This window comes from Oncorhynchus keta, unplaced genomic scaffold, assembly GCF_023373465.1.
Source record: "Oncorhynchus keta strain PuntledgeMale-10-30-2019 unplaced genomic scaffold, Oket_V2 Un_contig_10664_pilon_pilon, whole genome shotgun sequence".
In the NCBI taxonomy this organism is placed as follows: Eukaryota; Metazoa; Chordata; class Actinopteri; order Salmoniformes; family Salmonidae; genus Oncorhynchus; species Oncorhynchus keta.
This window is the reverse complement of record NW_026277166.1, coordinates 36,393-55,000: the sequence shown is the minus strand read 5'-3', so window position 1 is coordinate 55,000 and position 18,608 is coordinate 36,393. Positions and strand designations below refer to the sequence as shown.

The 18,608-nt window shown below is 42.3% G+C and overlaps 1 protein-coding gene across 1 annotated transcript in view; it reads left to right on the top strand.

The window, feature by feature from the left end:
• Positions 1 to 18,608, top strand: part of LOC127917084 (general transcription factor 3C polypeptide 1-like) — a 98,230-nt gene that overhangs the window by 50,574 nt on the left and 29,048 nt on the right. Inside the window, exons 18-21 of the mRNA XM_052500463.1 lie at positions 729 to 871; positions 3,669 to 3,750; positions 9,116 to 9,228; positions 9,312 to 9,371. Of these exons, the coding sequence (XP_052356423.1) occupies positions 729 to 871; positions 3,669 to 3,750; positions 9,116 to 9,228; positions 9,312 to 9,371 (398 nt within the window). The remainder of the gene's footprint in view (positions 1 to 728; positions 872 to 3,668; positions 3,751 to 9,115; positions 9,229 to 9,311; positions 9,372 to 18,608) is intronic.

Genomic DNA, 18,608 nt, shown 5'->3' with positions numbered 1-18,608 from the left:
TCTCTCTCTGTCTCGCTCTCTCTCTGTCTCGCTCTCTCTCTGTCTCGCTCTCTCTCTGTCTCGCTCTCTCTCTGTCTCGCTCTCTCTCTGTCTCGCTCTCTCTCTGTCTCGCTCTCTCACTGTCTCGCTCTCTCGCTCTCTCGCTCTCTCGCTCTGTCTCGCTCTGTCTCGCTCTGTCTCGCTCTCGCTCTGTCTCGCTCTCGCTCTGTCTCTGTCTCGCTCTCTCTCTGTCTCGCTCTCTCTCTGTCTCGCTCTCTCTGTCTCGCTCTCTCTCTGTCTCGCTCTCTCTGTCTCGCTCTCTCTCTGTCTCGCTCTCTCTGTCTCGCTCTCTCTCTGTCTCGCTCTCTCTCTGTCTCGCTCTCTCTCTGTCTCGCTCTCGCTCGCTCTCTCTCTCTCTCGCTCTCTCGCTCTCTCGCTCTGTCTCGCTCTCTCGCTCTGTCTCGCTCTCTCGCTCTGTCTCGCTCTCTCTCTGTCTCGCTCTCTCTCTGTCTCGCTCTCGCTCTGTCTCGCTCTCTCGCTCTGTCTCGCTCTCTCGCTCTGTCTCGCTCTCTCTCTGTCTCGCTCTCTCTCTGTCTCGCTCTCTCTCTGTCTCGCTCTCTCTCTGTCTCTCTCTCTCTGTCTCGCTCTCTCTCTGTCTCTGTCTGTCTCCAGCTCAAGGTTCTGTTGTATTGTCGTCCTGGTTCTGCTGGTTCTACTCTGTGTGTGTTTTAGAACTCTGTGTGTTGTAGCTCCGCAGGCCCTTCGTCCCGTGGTGTGTAGTGAGGGATCTGCTCCACGCAGAGTTTGAAGAGTCTCTGGATAAAACCTCTCCGTCTGTTGGACGACGATCACGTTACATCCTGAAGAACCCACAGACATACCTCAACTACAAGTACGTTACAACACACACTATCTAAACCCACAGACACCTCAACTACAAGTACGTTACAACACACACTATCTAAACCCACAGACACCTCAACTACAAGTACGTTACAACACACACTATCTAAACCCACAGACACCTCAACTACAAGTACGTTACAACACACACTATCTAAACCCACAGACACCTCAACTACAAGTACGTTACAACACACACTATCTAAACCCACAGACACACCTCAACTACAAGTACGTTACAACACACACTATCTAAACCCACAGACACACCTCAACTACAAGTACGTTACAACACACACTATCTAAACCCACAGACACACCTCAACTACAAGTACGTTACAACACACACTATCTAAACCCACAGACACCTCAACTACAAGTACGTTACAACACACACTATCTAAACCCACAGACACACCTCAACTACAAGTACGTTACATACTGAAGAACTCACAGACACGCTGTGTCGATCAGTAATGGACACGCTGTGTTGATCAGTAATGGACACGCTGTGTAATGGACGCGCTGTGTCGATCTGTAACGGACGCGCTGTGTCGATCTGTAACGGACGCGCTGTGTCGATCTGTAACGGACGCTGTGTCGATCTGTAACGGACGCTGTGTCGATCTGTAACGGACGCGCTGTGTCGATCTGTAACGGACGCTGTGTCGATCTGTAACGGACGCGCTGTGTCGATCTGTAACGGACGCGCTGTGTCGATCTGTAACGGACACGCTGTGTCGATCTGTAATGGACACGCTGTGTAATGGACGCTGTGTCGATCTGTAACGGACGCGCTGTGTCGATCTGTAACGGACGCTGTGTCGATCTGTAACGGACGCGCTGTGTCGATCTGTAACGGACGCGCTGTGTCGATCTGTAATGGACGCGCTGTGTCGATCTGTTATGGACACGCTGTGTCGATCTGTAATGGACGCGCTGTGTCGATCTGTTATGGACACGCTGTGTCGATCTGTAACGGACGCGCTGTGTAATGGACGCGCTGTGTCGATCTGTTATGGACACGCTGTGTCGATCTGTTATGGACACGCTGTGTCGATCTGTAACGGACGCGCTGTGTCGATCTGTAACGGACGCGCTGTGTCGATCTGTAACGGACGCTGTGTCGATCTGTAACGGACGCGCTGTGTCGATCTGTTATGGACACGCTGTGTCGATCAGTAATGGACACGCTGTGTAATGGACGCGCTGTGTTGATCTGTAATGGACGCGCTGTGTCGATCTGTAATGGACACGCTGTGTAATGGACGCTGTGTTGATCTGTAATGGATGCGCTGTGTTGATCTGTAATGGACGCGCTGTGTCGATCTGTAATGGACGCGCTGTGTCGATCTGTAATGGACGCGCTGTGTCGATCTGTAATGGACGCGCTGTGTCGATCTGTAATGGACGCTGTGTCGATCTGTAATGGACGCGCTGTGTCGATCTGTAATGGACGCTGTGTCGATCTGTAACGGACGCGCTGTGTCGATCTGTAACGGACGCGCTGTGTCGATCTGTAACGGACGCGCTGTGTCGATCTGTAACGGACGCGCTGTGTCGATCTGTAACGGACGCGCTGTGTCGATCTGTAACGGACACGCTGTGTAATGGACGCGCTGTGTCGATCTGTAACGGACGCGCTGTGTCGATCTGTAACGGACGCTGTGTCGATCTGTAACGGACGCGCTGTGTCGATCTGTAACGGACGCTGTGTCGATCTGTAACGGACGCTGTGTCGATCTGTAATGGACGCTGTGTCGATCTGTTATGGACGCTGTGTCGATCTGTAATGGACGCGCTGTGTCGATCTGTTATGGACACGCTGTGTCGATCTGTAACGGACGCTGTGTAATGGACGCGCTGTGTCGATCTGTTATGGACACGCTGTGTCGATCTGTTATGGACACGCTGTGTCGATCTGTAACGGACGCTGTGTCGATCTGTAACGGACGCTGTGTCGATCTGTTATGGACACGCTGTGTCGATCTGTAATGGACGCGCTGTGTCGATCAGTAATGGACACGCTGTGTAATGGACGCGCTGTGTTGATCTGTAATGGACGCGCTGTGTCGATCTGTAATGGACACGCTGTGTAATGGATGCGCTGTGTTGATCTGTAATGGACGCGCTGTGTCGATCTGTAATGGACGCGCTGTGTCGATCTGTAATGGACGCGCTGTGTCGATCTGTAATGGACGCGCTGTGTCGATCTGTAATGGACGCGCTGTGTCGATCTGTAATGGACGCTGTGTCGATCTGTAATGGACGTGCTGTGTCGATCTGTAATGGACGCGCTGTGTCGATCTGTAATGGACGCGCTGTGTCGATCTGTAATGGACGCTGTGTCGATCTGTAATGGACGCGCTGTGTCGATCTGTAATGGACGCTGTGTCGTCTGTTATGGACACGCTGTGTCGATCTGTAACGGACGCGCTGTGTCGATCTGTTATGGACACGCTGTGTCGATCTGTAACGGACGCGCTGTGTCGATCTGTTATAGACACGCTGTGTCGATCTGTTATAGACGCTGTGTCGATCTGTAATGGACGCGCTGTGTCGATCTGTAATGGACGCGCTGTGTCGATCTGTAATGGACGCGCTGTGTCGATCTGTAATGGACGCGCTGTGTCGATCTGTAATGGACGCGCTGTGTCGATCTGTAATGGACGCGCTGTGTCGATCTGTAATGGACGCGCTGTGTCGATCTGTAATGGACGCGCTGTGTCGATCTGTAATGGACGCGCTGTGTCGATCTGTAATGGACGCGCTGTGTTGTCCTGTAGGATCTGTCTGGCGGAGGTGTACCAGGACAAGCCTCTGATAGCGAAACTTCAGGGAAGGAAACACGACCCCAACGACCCCAAGGTAACACACACACCACCCGTCTGTTCACGACCCCAAGGTAACACACACACACCACCCGTCTGTTCACGACCCCAAGGTAACACACACACACACCACCCGTCTGTTCACGACCCCAAGGTAACACACACACACACCACCCGTCTGTTCACGACCCCAAGGTAACACACACACACCACCCGTCTGTTCACGACCCCAAGGTAACACACACACACCACCCATCTGTTCACGACCCCAAGGTAACACACACCACCCGTCTGTTCACGACCCCAAGGTAACACACACCACCCGTCTGTTCACGACCCCAAGGTAACACACACACACCACCCGTCTGTTCACGACCCCAAGGTAACACACACACACCACCCGTCTGTTCACGACCCCAAGGTAACACACACACACCACCCGTCTGTTCACGACCCCAAGGTAACACACACACCACCCGTCTGTTCACGACCCCAAGGTAACACACACACCACCCGTCTGTTCACGACCCCAAGGTAACACACACACCACCCGTCTGTTCACGACCCCAACGGTAAGGTAACACACACACCACCCGTCTGTTCACCCCAAGACCCCAACGACCCCAAGGTAACACACACACCACCACCACCTGTTTACGACCCCAAGGTAACACACACACCACCCGTCTGTTTACGACCCCAAGGTAACACACACACACCACCCGTCTGTTTACGACCCCAATGACCCCAGGTAACACACACACACCCCCGTCTGTTCACGACCCCAAGGTAACACACACACACACACACACACACCACCTGTCATTTCAGACCCCAAGGTAACACACACCACCCGTCTGTTCACGACCCCAACGACCCCAAGGTAACACACATTCACCTCATGAATTGGTTTTCAGTGTTATATATATTGAACCGATTGAGAGGTTGGGTCAGGGGGCAGTAGGCTGAGAGGTTGGGTCAGGGGGCTGTAGGCTGAGAGGTTGGGTCAGGGGGCAGTAGGCTGAGAGGTTGGGTCAGGGGGCAGTAGGCTGAGAGGTTGGGTCAGGGGGCAGTAGGCTGAGAGGTTGGGTCAGGGGGCAGTAGGCTGAGAGGTTGGGTCAGGGGGCAGTAGGCTGAGAGGTTGGGTCAGGGGCAGTAGGCTGAGAGGTTGGGTCAGGGGGCAGTAGGCTGAGAGGTTGGGTCAGGGGGCAGTAGGCTGAGAGGTTGGGTCAGGGGGCAGTACATTTACATTACATTTAAGTGATTTAGCAGACGCTCTTATCCAGAGCGACTTACAAATTGGTGCATTCACCTTATGATATCCAGTAGAATAGTCACTTTACAATAGTGCATCTAAATCTTAAAGGGGGTGAGAAGGATTACTTATCCTATCCTAGGTATTCCTTAAAGACGTGGGGTTTCAGGTGTCTCCGGAAGGTGGTGATTGACTCCGCTGTCCTGGCGTCGTGAGGGAGTTTGTTCCACCATTGGGGGCCAGAGCAGCGAACAGTTTTGACTGGGCTGAGCGGGAACTGTACTTCCTCAGTGGTAGGGAGGCGAGCAGGCCAGAGGTGGATGAACGCAGTGCCCTTGTTTGGGTGTAGGGCCTGATCAGAGCCTGGAGGTACTGAGGTGCCGTTCCCCTCACAGCTCCGTAGGCAAGCACCATGGTCTTGTAGCAGATGCGAGCTTCAACTGGAAGCCAGTGGAGAGAGCGGAGGAGCGGGGTGACGTGAGAGAACTTGGGAAGGTTGAACACCAGACGGGCTGCGGCGTTCTGGATGAGTTGTAGGGGTTTAATGGCACAGGCAGGGAGCCCAGCCAACAGCGAGTTGCAGTAATCCAGACGGGAGATGACAAGTGCCTGGATTAGGACCTGCGCCGCTTCCTGTGTGAGGCAGGGTCGTACTCTGCGGATGTTGTAGAGCATGAACCTACAGGAACGGGCCACCGCCTTGATGTTAGTTGAGAACGACAGGGTGTTGTCCAGGATCACGCCAAGGTTCTTAGCGCTCTGGGAGGAGGACACAATGGAGTTGTCAACCGTGATGGCGAGATCATGGAACGGGCAGTCCTTCCCCGGGAGGAAGAGCAGCTCCGTCTTGCCGAGGTTCAGCTTGAGGTGGTGATACGAAGGCAGCCGATAGGTCTAGAAGGATGAGAGCAGAGGAGAGAGAGTTAGCTTTAGCGGTGCGGAGCGCCTCCGTGATACAGAGAAGAGCAGTCTCAGTTGAATGACTAGTCTTGAAACCTGACTGATTTGGATCAAGAAGGTCATTCTGAGAGAGATAGCGGGAGAGCTGGCCAAGGACGGCACGTTCAAGAGTTTTGGAGAGAAAAGAAAGAAGGGATACTGGTCTGTAGTTGTTGACATCGGAGGGATTGAGTGTAGGTTTTTTCAGAAGGGGTGCAACTCTCGCTCTCTTGAGGACGGAAGGGACGTAGCCAGCGGTCAGGGATGAGTTGATGAGCGAGGTGAGGTAAGGGAGAAGGTCTCCGGAAATGGTCTGGAGAAGAGAGGAGGGGATAGGGTCAAGCGGGCAGGTTGTTGGGCGGCCGGCCGTCACAAGACGCGAGATTTCATCTGGAGAGAGAGGGGAGAAAGAGGTCAGAGCACAGGGTAGGGCAGTGTGAGCAGAACCAGCGGTGCCGTTTGACTTAGCAAACGAGGATTGGATGTCGTCGACCTTCTTTTCAAAATGGTTGACGAAGTCATCTGCAGAGAGGGAGGAGGGGGGAGGGGGAGGAGGATTCAGGAGGGAGGAGAAGGTGGCAAAGAGCTTCCTAGGGTTAGAGGCAGATGCTTGGAATTTAGAGTGGTAGAAAATGGCTTTAGCAGCAGAGACAGAGGAGGAAAATGTAGAGAGGAGGGAGTGAAAGGATGCCAGGTCCGCAGGGAGGCGAGTTTTCCTCCATTTCCGCTCGGCTGCCCGGAGCCCTGTTCTGTGAGCTCGCAATGAGTCGTCGAGCCACGGGGCGGGAGGGGAGGACCGAGCCGGCCTGGAGGATAGGGGACATAGAGAGTCAAAGGATGCAGAAAGGGAGGAGAGGAGGGTTGAGGAGGCAGAGGTTGGGTCAGGGGGCAGTAGGCTGAGAGGTTGGTTCAGGGGGCAGTAGGCTGAGAGGTTGGGTCAGGGGCAGTAGGCTGAGAGGTTGGGTCAGGGGCAGTAGACTGAGAGGTTGGGTCAGGGGGCAGTAGGCTGAGAGGTTGGGTCAGGGGGCAGTAGATTGAGAGGTTGGGTCAGGGGCAGTAGACTGAGGTTGGGTCAGGGGGCAGTAGGCTGAGAGGTTGGGTCAGGGGGCAGTAGGCTGAGAGGTTGGGTCAGGGGCAGTAGGCTGAGAGGTTGGGTCAGGGGCAGTAGGCTGAGAGGTTGGGTCAGGGGCAGTAGATTGAGAGGTTGGGTCTGAGGGCAGCAGGTTGAGAGGTTGGGTCTGAGGGCAGCAGGTTGAGAGGTTGGGTCAGGGGGCAGTAGGCTGAGAGGTTGGGTCAGGGGGCAGTAGATTGAGAGGTTGGGTCTGAGGGCAGGGTTGAGAGTTTGGGTCTGAGGGCAGTAGGTTGAGAGGTTGGGTCAGGGGGCAGCAGGTTGAGAGGTTGGGTCAGGGGGCAGTAGACTGAGAGGTTGGGTCAGGGGCAGTAGACTGAGAGGTTGGGTCAGGGGGCAGTAGGTTGAGAGGTTGGGTCAGGGGGCAGCAGGTTGAGAGGTTGGGTCAGGGGGCAGTAGATTGAGAGGTTGGGTCAGGGGCAGTAGGCTGAGAGGTTGGGTCAGGGGCAGTAGACTGAGAGGTTGGGTCAGGGGGCAGTAGATTGAGAGGTTGGGTCAGGGGCAGTAGGCTGAGAGGTTGGTTCAGGGGCAGTAGGCTGAGAGGTTGGGTCAGGGGCAGTAGACTGAGGGTTGGGTCAGGGGCAGTAGGCTGAGAGGTTGGGTCAGGGGCAGTAGGCTGAGAGGTTGGGTCAGGGGGCAGTAGATTGAGAGGTTGGGTCAGGGGCAGTAGGCTGAGAGGTTGGGTCAGGGGCAGTAGATTGAGAGGTTGGGTCTGAGGGCAGCAGGTTGAGAGGTTGGGTCAGGGGGCAGTAGGCTGAGAGGTTGGGTCAGGGGGCAGTAGGCTGAGAGGTTGGGTCAGGGGGCAGTAGGCTGAGAGGTTGGGTCTGAGGGCAGCAGGTTGAGAGGTTGGGTCTGAGGGCAGTAGACTGAGAGGTTGGGTCAGGGGCAGTAGGCTGAGAGGTTGGGTCTGAGGGCAGTAGGTTGAGAGGTTGGGTCAGGGGGCAGTAGGCTGAGAGGTTGGGTCATGGGGCAGCAGGTTGAGAGGTTGGGTCTGAGGGCAGTAGGCTGAGAGGTTGGGTCAGGGGGCAGTAGACTGAGGTTGGGTCTGAGGGCAGTAGGCTGAGAGGTTGGGTCAGGGGCAGTAGACTGAGGTTGGGTCTGAGGGCAGTAGGTTGAGAGGTTGGGTCAGGGGGCAGTAGGCTGAGAGGTTGGGTCATGGGGCAGCAGGTTGAGAGGTTGGGTCTGAGGGCAGTAGGCTGAGAGGTTGGGTCAGGGGCAGTAGGCTGAGAGGTTGGGTCTGAGGGCAGTAGGTTGAGAGGTTGGGTCAGGGGCAGTAGGCTGAGAGGTTGGGTCAGGGGGCAGTAGGTTGAGAGGTTGGGTCATGGGGCAGCAGGTTGAGAGGTTGGGTCAGGGGGCAGTAGGCTGAGAGGCTGTTAATCTGTGTGTATTTGTGTGTTAGTTAATCTGTGTGTATTTGTGTGTTAGTTAATCTGTGTGTATTTGTGTGTTAGTTAATCTGTGTGTATTTGTGTGTTAGTTAATCTGTGTGTATTTGTGTGTTAGTTAATCTGTGTGTATTTGTGTGTTAGTTAATCGGTGTGTATTTGTGTGTTAGTTAATCTGTGTGTATTTGTGTGTTAGTTCATCTGTGTGTATTTGTGTGTTAGTTCATCTGTGTGTATTTGTGTGTTAGTTCATTTGTGTGTTAGTTAATCTGTGTGTATTTGTGTGTTAGTTAATCTGTGTGTATTTGTGTGTTAGTTCATCTGTGTGTATTTGTGTGTTAGTTCATCTGTGTGTATTTGTGTGTTAGTTCATTTGTGTGTTAGTTAATCTGTGTGTATTTGTGTGTTAGTTAATCTGTGTGTATTTGTGTGTTAGTTCATCTGTGTGTATTTGTGTGTTAGTTCATCTGTGTGTATTTGTGTGTTAGTTCATCTGTGTGTATTTGTGTGTTAGTTCATCTGTGTGTATTTGTGTGTTAGTTCATCTGTGTGTATTTGTGTGTTAGTTCATTTGTGTGTATTTGTGTGTTAGTTAATCTGTGTGTATTTGTGTGTTAGTTAATCTGTGTGTATTTGTGTGTTAGTTAATCTGTGTGTATTTGTGTGTTAGTTAATCTGTGTGTATTTGTTCCAGGAATGTTCTACAGTGTTCCGGGAGTTTGTGTCGTTACTCAGACAGAAGTTCAGCTCCGCCTCCGGGTCGTGTGATGTCACCATCCCTGACACCAAGACACAGCTGTTCTCACGGTAACACAGACACTCATACACACTTATGAAAACCCACTCCTGTGCTCTCCTATTGGCCGACGTGTGTTGTTGATGTCATTTAGGTTCAAGGTGTACACCCTGGAGGACATGTCAGATGAGAAGACCAAGGACTCTCTCAACAGGTAGGAGATACAACTATCTGACATGAATATCAATACATGACAACTATCTGACAGGAATATCAATACATGACAACTATCTGACAGGAATATCAATACATGACGACAATACAACTATCTGACAGGAATATCAATACATGACAACAATACAACTATCTGACATGAATATCAATACATGACGACAATATCAACTATCTGACATGAATATCAATACATGACGACAATACAACTATCTGACAGGAATATCAATACATGACAACAATACAACTATCTGACATGAATATCAATACATGACAACTATCAGGAATATCAATACATGACAACTATCTGACATGAATATCAATACATGACAACTATCTGACATGAATATCAATACATGACAACTATCTGACAGGAATATCAATACATGACAACTATCAATATCTGACATGAATATCAATACATGACAACTATCTGACATGAATATCAATACATGACAACAATACAACTATCTGACATGATTATCAATACATGACAACTATCTGACATGAATATCAATACATGACAACTATCTGACATGAATATCAATACATGACAACTATCTGACATGAATATCAATACATGAAAACTATCTGACATGAATATCAATACATGACAACTATCTGACATGAATATCAATACATGACAACTATCTGACATGAATATCAATACATGACAACTATCTGACATGAATATCAATACATGACAACTATCTGACATCAATACATGAATATCAATACATGACAACAATACAAATATCTATCTGACATGAATATCAATACATGACAACTACAACTCTGACAGGAATATCAATACATGACAACTATCTGACATATCAATACATGAATATCAATACATGACAACTATCTGACAGGAATATCAATACATGACAACAATACATCTATCTGACAGGAATATCAATACATGACATCTATCTGACAGGAATATCAATACATGACAACTATCTGACAGGAATATCAATACATGACAACTATCTGACATGAATATCAATACATGACAACTATCTGACAGAATATCAATACATGACAACTACAGGAATATCAATACATGACAACTATCTGACAGGAATATCAATACATGACAACTATCTGACATGAATATCAATACATGACAACTATCTGACATGAATATCAATACATGACAACTATCTGACAGGAATATCAATACATGACAACTATCTGACATTAATATCAATACATGACAACAATACATGACAACTATCTGACATGAATATCAATACATGACAACAATACAACTATCTGACAGGAATATCAATACATGACAACAATACAACTATCTGACAGGAATATCAATACATGACAACTATCTGACAGGAATATCAATACATGACAACTATCTGACATGAATATCAATACATGACAACTATCTGACATGAATATCAATACATGACAACTATCTGACAGGAATATCAATACATGACAACTATCTGACAGAATATCAATACATGACAACTATCTGACAGGAATATCAATACATGACAACTATCTGACATGAATATCAATACATGACAACTATCTGACATGAATATCAATACATGACAACTATCTGACATGAATATCAATACATGACAACAATACAACTATCTGACATGAATATCAATACATGACAACAATACAACTATCTGACAGGAATATCAATACATGACAACTAATATCTGACATCTGACATGAATATCAATACATGACAACTATCATGAATATCAATACATGAATATCAATACATGACAACTATCTGACATGAATATCAATACATGACAACTATCTGACATGAATATCAATACATGACAACTATCTGACATGAATATCAATACATGACAACTATCTGACAGGAATATCAATACATGACAACTATCTGACATGAATATCAATACATGACAACTATCTGACATGAATATCAATACATGACTATCTGACATGAATATCAATACATGACAACAATACAACTATCTGACAGGAATATCAATACATGACAACAATATATCTGACATGAATATCAAATATCAATACATGACAACTATCTGACAGGAATATCAATACATGACAACTATCTGACAGGAATATCAATACATGACAACAATACATCTATCTGACAGGAATATCAATACATGACAACTATCTGACAGGAATATCAATACATGACAACTATCTGACAGGAATATCAATACATGACAACTATCTGACATGAATATCAATACAATACATATCAATACATGACAACTATCTGACAGGAATATCAATACATGACAACTATCTGACAGGAATATCAATACATGACAACTATCTGACATGAATATCAATACATGACAACTATCTGACATGAATATCAATACATGACAACTATCTGACATGAATATCAATACATGACAACAATACAACTATCTGACATGAATATCAATACATGACAACAATACAACTATCTGACATGAATATCAATACATGACAACAATACAACTATCTGACAGGAATATCAATACATGACAACTATCTGACAGGAATATCAATACATGACAACTATCTGACATGAATATCAATACATGACAACTATCTGACATGAATATCAATACATGACAACTATCTGACAGGAATATCAATACATGACAACTATCTGACATGAATATCAATACATGACAACTATCTGACAGGAATATCAATACATGACAACTATCTGACATTAATATCAATACATGACAACTATCTGACATGAATATCAATACATGACAACTATCTGACATGAATATCAATACATGACAACAATACAACTATCTGACATGAATATCAATACATGACAACAATACAACTATCTGACAGGAATATCAATACATGACAACTATCTGACAGGAATATCAATACATGACAACTATCTGACAGGAATATCAATACATGACAACTATCTGACATGAATATCAATACATGACAACTATCTGACATGAATATCAATACATGACAACTATCTGACATGAATATCAATACATGACAACTATCTGACAGGAATATCAATACATGACAACTATCTGACATGAATATCAATACATGACAACATGAATATCAATACATGACAACTATCTGACATGAATATCAATACATGACAACTATCTGACATGAATATCAATACATGACAACAATACAACTATCTGACAGGAATATCAATACATGACAACAATACAACTATCTGACAGGAAACTATCTGACAGGAATATCAATACATGACAACTATCTGACAGGAATATCAATACATGACAACTATCTGACATATCAATACATGACAACTATCTGACAGGAATATCAATACATGACAACTATCTGACATGAATATCAATACATGACAACTATCTGACAGGAATATCAATACATGACAACTATCTGACATGAATATCAATACATGACAACTATCTGACATGAATATCAATACATGACAACAATACTATCTGACATGAATATCAATACATGACAACAAATATACATGACTGACATGAATATCAATACATGACAACTATCTGACATGAATATCAATACATGACAACTATCTGACATGAATATCAATACATGACAACTATCTGACATGAATATCAATACATGACAACTATCTGACAGGAATATCAATACATGACAACTATCTGACATGAATATCAATACATGACAACTATCAACACATGACATGAATATCAATACATGACAACTATCTGACATGAATATCAATACATGACAAATATCAATACAACTATCTGACATGAATATCAATACATGACAACAATACATGACAACTATCTGACAGGAATATCAATACATGACAACTATCTGACATGAATATCAATACATGACAACTATCTGACAGGAATATCAATACATGACAACAATACAACTATCTGACAGGAATATCAATACATGACAACTATCTGACAGGAATATCAATACATGACAACTATCTGACAGGAATATCAATACATGACAACTATCTGACATGAATATCAATACATGACAACTATCTGACAGGAATATCAATACATGACAACTATCTGACAGGAATATCAATACATGACAACTATCTGACATATCAATACATGACAACTATCTGACATGAATATCAATACATGACAACTATCTGACATGAATATCAATACATGACAACTATCTGACATGAATATCAATACATGACAACTATCTGACATGAATATCAATACATATCGACAACAACAAATATCAATACATATCTGACAGGAATATCAATACATGACAACAATACAACAGGAATATCAATACATGACAGGAATATCAATACATGACAACTATCTGACAGGAATATCAATACATGACAACTATCTGACATGAATATCAATACATGACAACTATCTGACATGAATATCAATACATGACAACTATCTGACAGGAATATCAATACATGACAACTATCTGACAGGAATATCAATACATGACAACTATCTGACATGATTATCAATACATGACAACTATCTGACATGATTATCAATACATGACAACTATCTGACATGATTATCAATACATGACAACTATCTGACATGAATATCAATACATGACGACTATCTGACATGAATATCAATACATGACGACAATACAACTATCTGACATGATTATCAATACATGACAACTATCTGACAGGAATATCAATACATGACAACTATCTGACATGATTATCAATACATGACAACTATCTGACAGGAATATCAATACATGAAAACTATCTGACATGATTATCAATACATGAAAACTATCTGACATGATTATCAATACATGACAACTATCTGACATGAATATCAATACATGACAACTATCTGACATGAATATCAATACATGACAACTATCTGACATGAATATCAATACATGACCACTATCTGACATGAATATCAATACATGACAACAATACAACTATCTGACAGGAATATCAATACATGACAACAATACAAATATCAATATCTGAATATCAATAATGACAACTATCTGACAGGAATATCAATACATGACAACTATCTGACAGGAATATCAATACATGACAACTATCTGACAGGAATATCAATACATGACAACTATCTGACATGAATATCAATACATGACAACTATCTGACATGACATACATGAATATCAATACATGACAACTATCTGACAGGAATATCAATACATGACAACTATCTGACAGGAATATCAATACATGACAACTATCTGACAGGAATATCAATACATGACAACTATCTGACAGGAATATCAATACATGACAACTATCTGACATGAATATCAATACATGACAACTATCTGACATGAATATCAATACATGACAACTATCTGACAGGAATATCAATACATGACAACAATACATATCTGACATGAATATCAATACATGACAACTATCTGACATGAATATCAATACATGACAACTATCTGACAGGAATATCAATACATGACAACAATACAACTATCTGACAGGAATATCAATACATGACATCTGACAGGAATATCAATACATGACAACTACTGACAATATCAATACATGACAACTATCTGAATATCAATACATGACAACTATCTGACAGGAATATCAATACATGACAACTATCTGACAGGAATATCAATACATGACAACTATCTGACATGAATATCAATACATGACAACTATCAATACATGACAACTCTGACAGGAATATCAATACATGACAACTATCTGACATGAATATCAATACATGACAACTATCTGACATGAATATCAATACATGACAACTATCTGACAGGAATATCAATACATGACAACTATCTGACAGGAATATCAATACATGACAACTATCTGACATGAATATCAATACATGACAACTATCTGACATGAATATCAATACATGACAACTATCTGACATGAATATCAATACATGACAATACATGAATATCAATACATGACAGACAGAATATCAATACATGACAACTATCTGACAGGAATATCAATACATGACAATATCAATACTATCTGACAGGAATATCAATACATGACAACTATCTGACAGGAATATCAATACATGACAACTATCTGACAGGAATATCAATACATGACAACTATCTGACAGGAATATCAATACATGACAACTATCTGACAGGAATATCAATACATGACAACTATCTGACAGGAATATCAATACATGACAACTATCTGACAGGAATATCAATACATGACAACAATACAACTATCTGACATGAATATCAATACATGACAACTATCTGACAGGAATATCAATACATGACAACTATCTGACAGGAATATCAATACATGACAACTATCTGAATATCAATACATGAATATCAATACATGACAACTATCTGACATGAATATCAATACATGACAACTATCTGACATGAATATCAATACATGACAACTATCTATCAATACATGACATATCTGACAGAATATCAATACATGACAACTATCTGACAGGAATATCAATACATGACAACTATCTGACAGGAATATCAATACATGACAACTATCTGACATGAATATCAATACATGACAACTATCTGACATGAATATCAATACATGACAACTATCTGACATGAATATCAATACATGACAACTATCTGACATGAATATCAATACATGACAACTATCTGACATGAATATCAATACATGACAACTATCTGACATGAATATCAATACATGACAACAATATCTGACAGGAATATCAATACATGACAACAATACAACTATCTGACAGGAACTATCTATCTGACAGGAATATCAATACATGACAACTATCTGACAGGAATATCAATACATGACAACTATCTGACATGAATATCAATACATGACAATACATGACAACTATCTGACATGAATATCAATACATGACAACTGACAAATATCAATACATGACAACTCTGACAGGAATATCAATACATGACAACTATCTGACAGGAATATCAATACATGACAACTATCTGACAGGAATATCAATACATGACAACTATCTGACATGAATATCAATACATGACAACTATCTGACATGAATATCAATACATGACAACTATCTGACATGAATATCAATACATGACAACTATCTGACATGAATATCAATACATGACAACTATCTGACATGAATATCAATACATGACAACTACATCTATCAATACATGAATATCAATACATGACAACTGACATATCTGACAGGAATATCAATACATGACAATCAATACAATACATACAACTATCTGACAGGAATATCAATACATGACAACAATACAACTATCTGACAGGAATATCAATACATGACAACTATCTGACAGGAATATCAATACATGACAACTATCTGACAGGAATATCAATACATGACAACTATCTGACATGAATATCAATACATGACAACAATAATATCAACTATCTGACAGGAATATCAATACATGACAACTATCTGACAGGAATATCAATACATGACAACTATCTGACATGATTATCAATACATGACAACTATCTGACAGGAATATCAATACATGACAACTATCTGACAGGAATATCAATACATGACAACTATCTGACATGAATATCAATACATGACAACTATCTGACATGATTATCAATACATGACAACTATCTGACATGAATATCAATACATGACAACTATCTGGCAGGAATATCAATACATGACAACTATCTGGCAGGAATATCAATACATGACGACAATACAACTATCTGACATGAATATCAATACATGACAACTATCTGACAGGAATATCAATACATGACAACTATCTGACAGGAATATCAATACATGACAACTATCTGACAGGAATATCAATACATGACAACTATCTGACATGAATATCAATACATGACAACTATCTGACAGGAATATCAATACATGACAACTATCTGACAGGAATATCAATACATGACAACAATACAACTATCTGACATGAATATCAATACATGACAACTATCTGACAGAATATCAATACATGACAACTATCTGACAGGAATATCAATACATGACAACTATCTGACAGGAATATCAATACATGACAACTATCTGACAGGAATATCAATACATGACAACTATCTGACATGATTATCAATACATGACAACTATCTGACAGGAATATCAATACATGACAACTATCTGACAGGAATATCAATACATGACAACTATCTGACATGAATATCAATACATGACAACTATCTGACATGATTATCAATACATGACAACTATCTGACATGAATATCAATACATGACAACTATCTGGCAGGAATATCAATACATGACAACTATCTGACAGGAATATCAATACATGACAACAATACAACTATCTGACAGGAATATCAATACATGACAACAATACAACAGGAACTATCTGACAGGAATATCAATACATGACAACTATCTGACAGGAATATCAATACATGACAACTATCTGACATGAATATCAATACATGACAACTATCTGACATGATTATCAATACATGACAACTATCTGACATGAATATCAATACATGACAACTATCTGACATGAATATCAATACATGACAACTATCTGACATGAATATCAATACATGACAACTATCTGACAGGAATATCAATACATGACAACTATCTGACAGGAATATCAATACATGACAACTATCTGACATGAATATCAATACATGACAACTATCTGACAGGAATATCAATACATGACAACTATCTGACATGAATATCAACACATGACAACTATCTGACAGGAATATCAATACATGACGACAATACAACTATCTGACATGAATATCAATACATGACAACTATCTGACATGAATATCAATACATGACAACTATCTGACAGGAATATCAATACATGACAACTATCTGACAGGAATATCAATACATGACAACAATACAACTATCTGACAGGAATATCAATACATGACAACAATACAACTATCTGACAGGAATATCAATACATGACAACTATCTGACAGGAATATCAATACATGACAACTGACAGGAATATCAATACATGACAACTATCTGACATGAATATCAATACATGACAACAATACAACTATCTGACAGGAATATCAATACATGACAACTATACATGACATGAATATCAATACATGACAACTATCTGACATGAATATCAATACATGACAACTATCTGACAGGAATATCAATACATGACAACTATCTGACAGGAATATCAATAC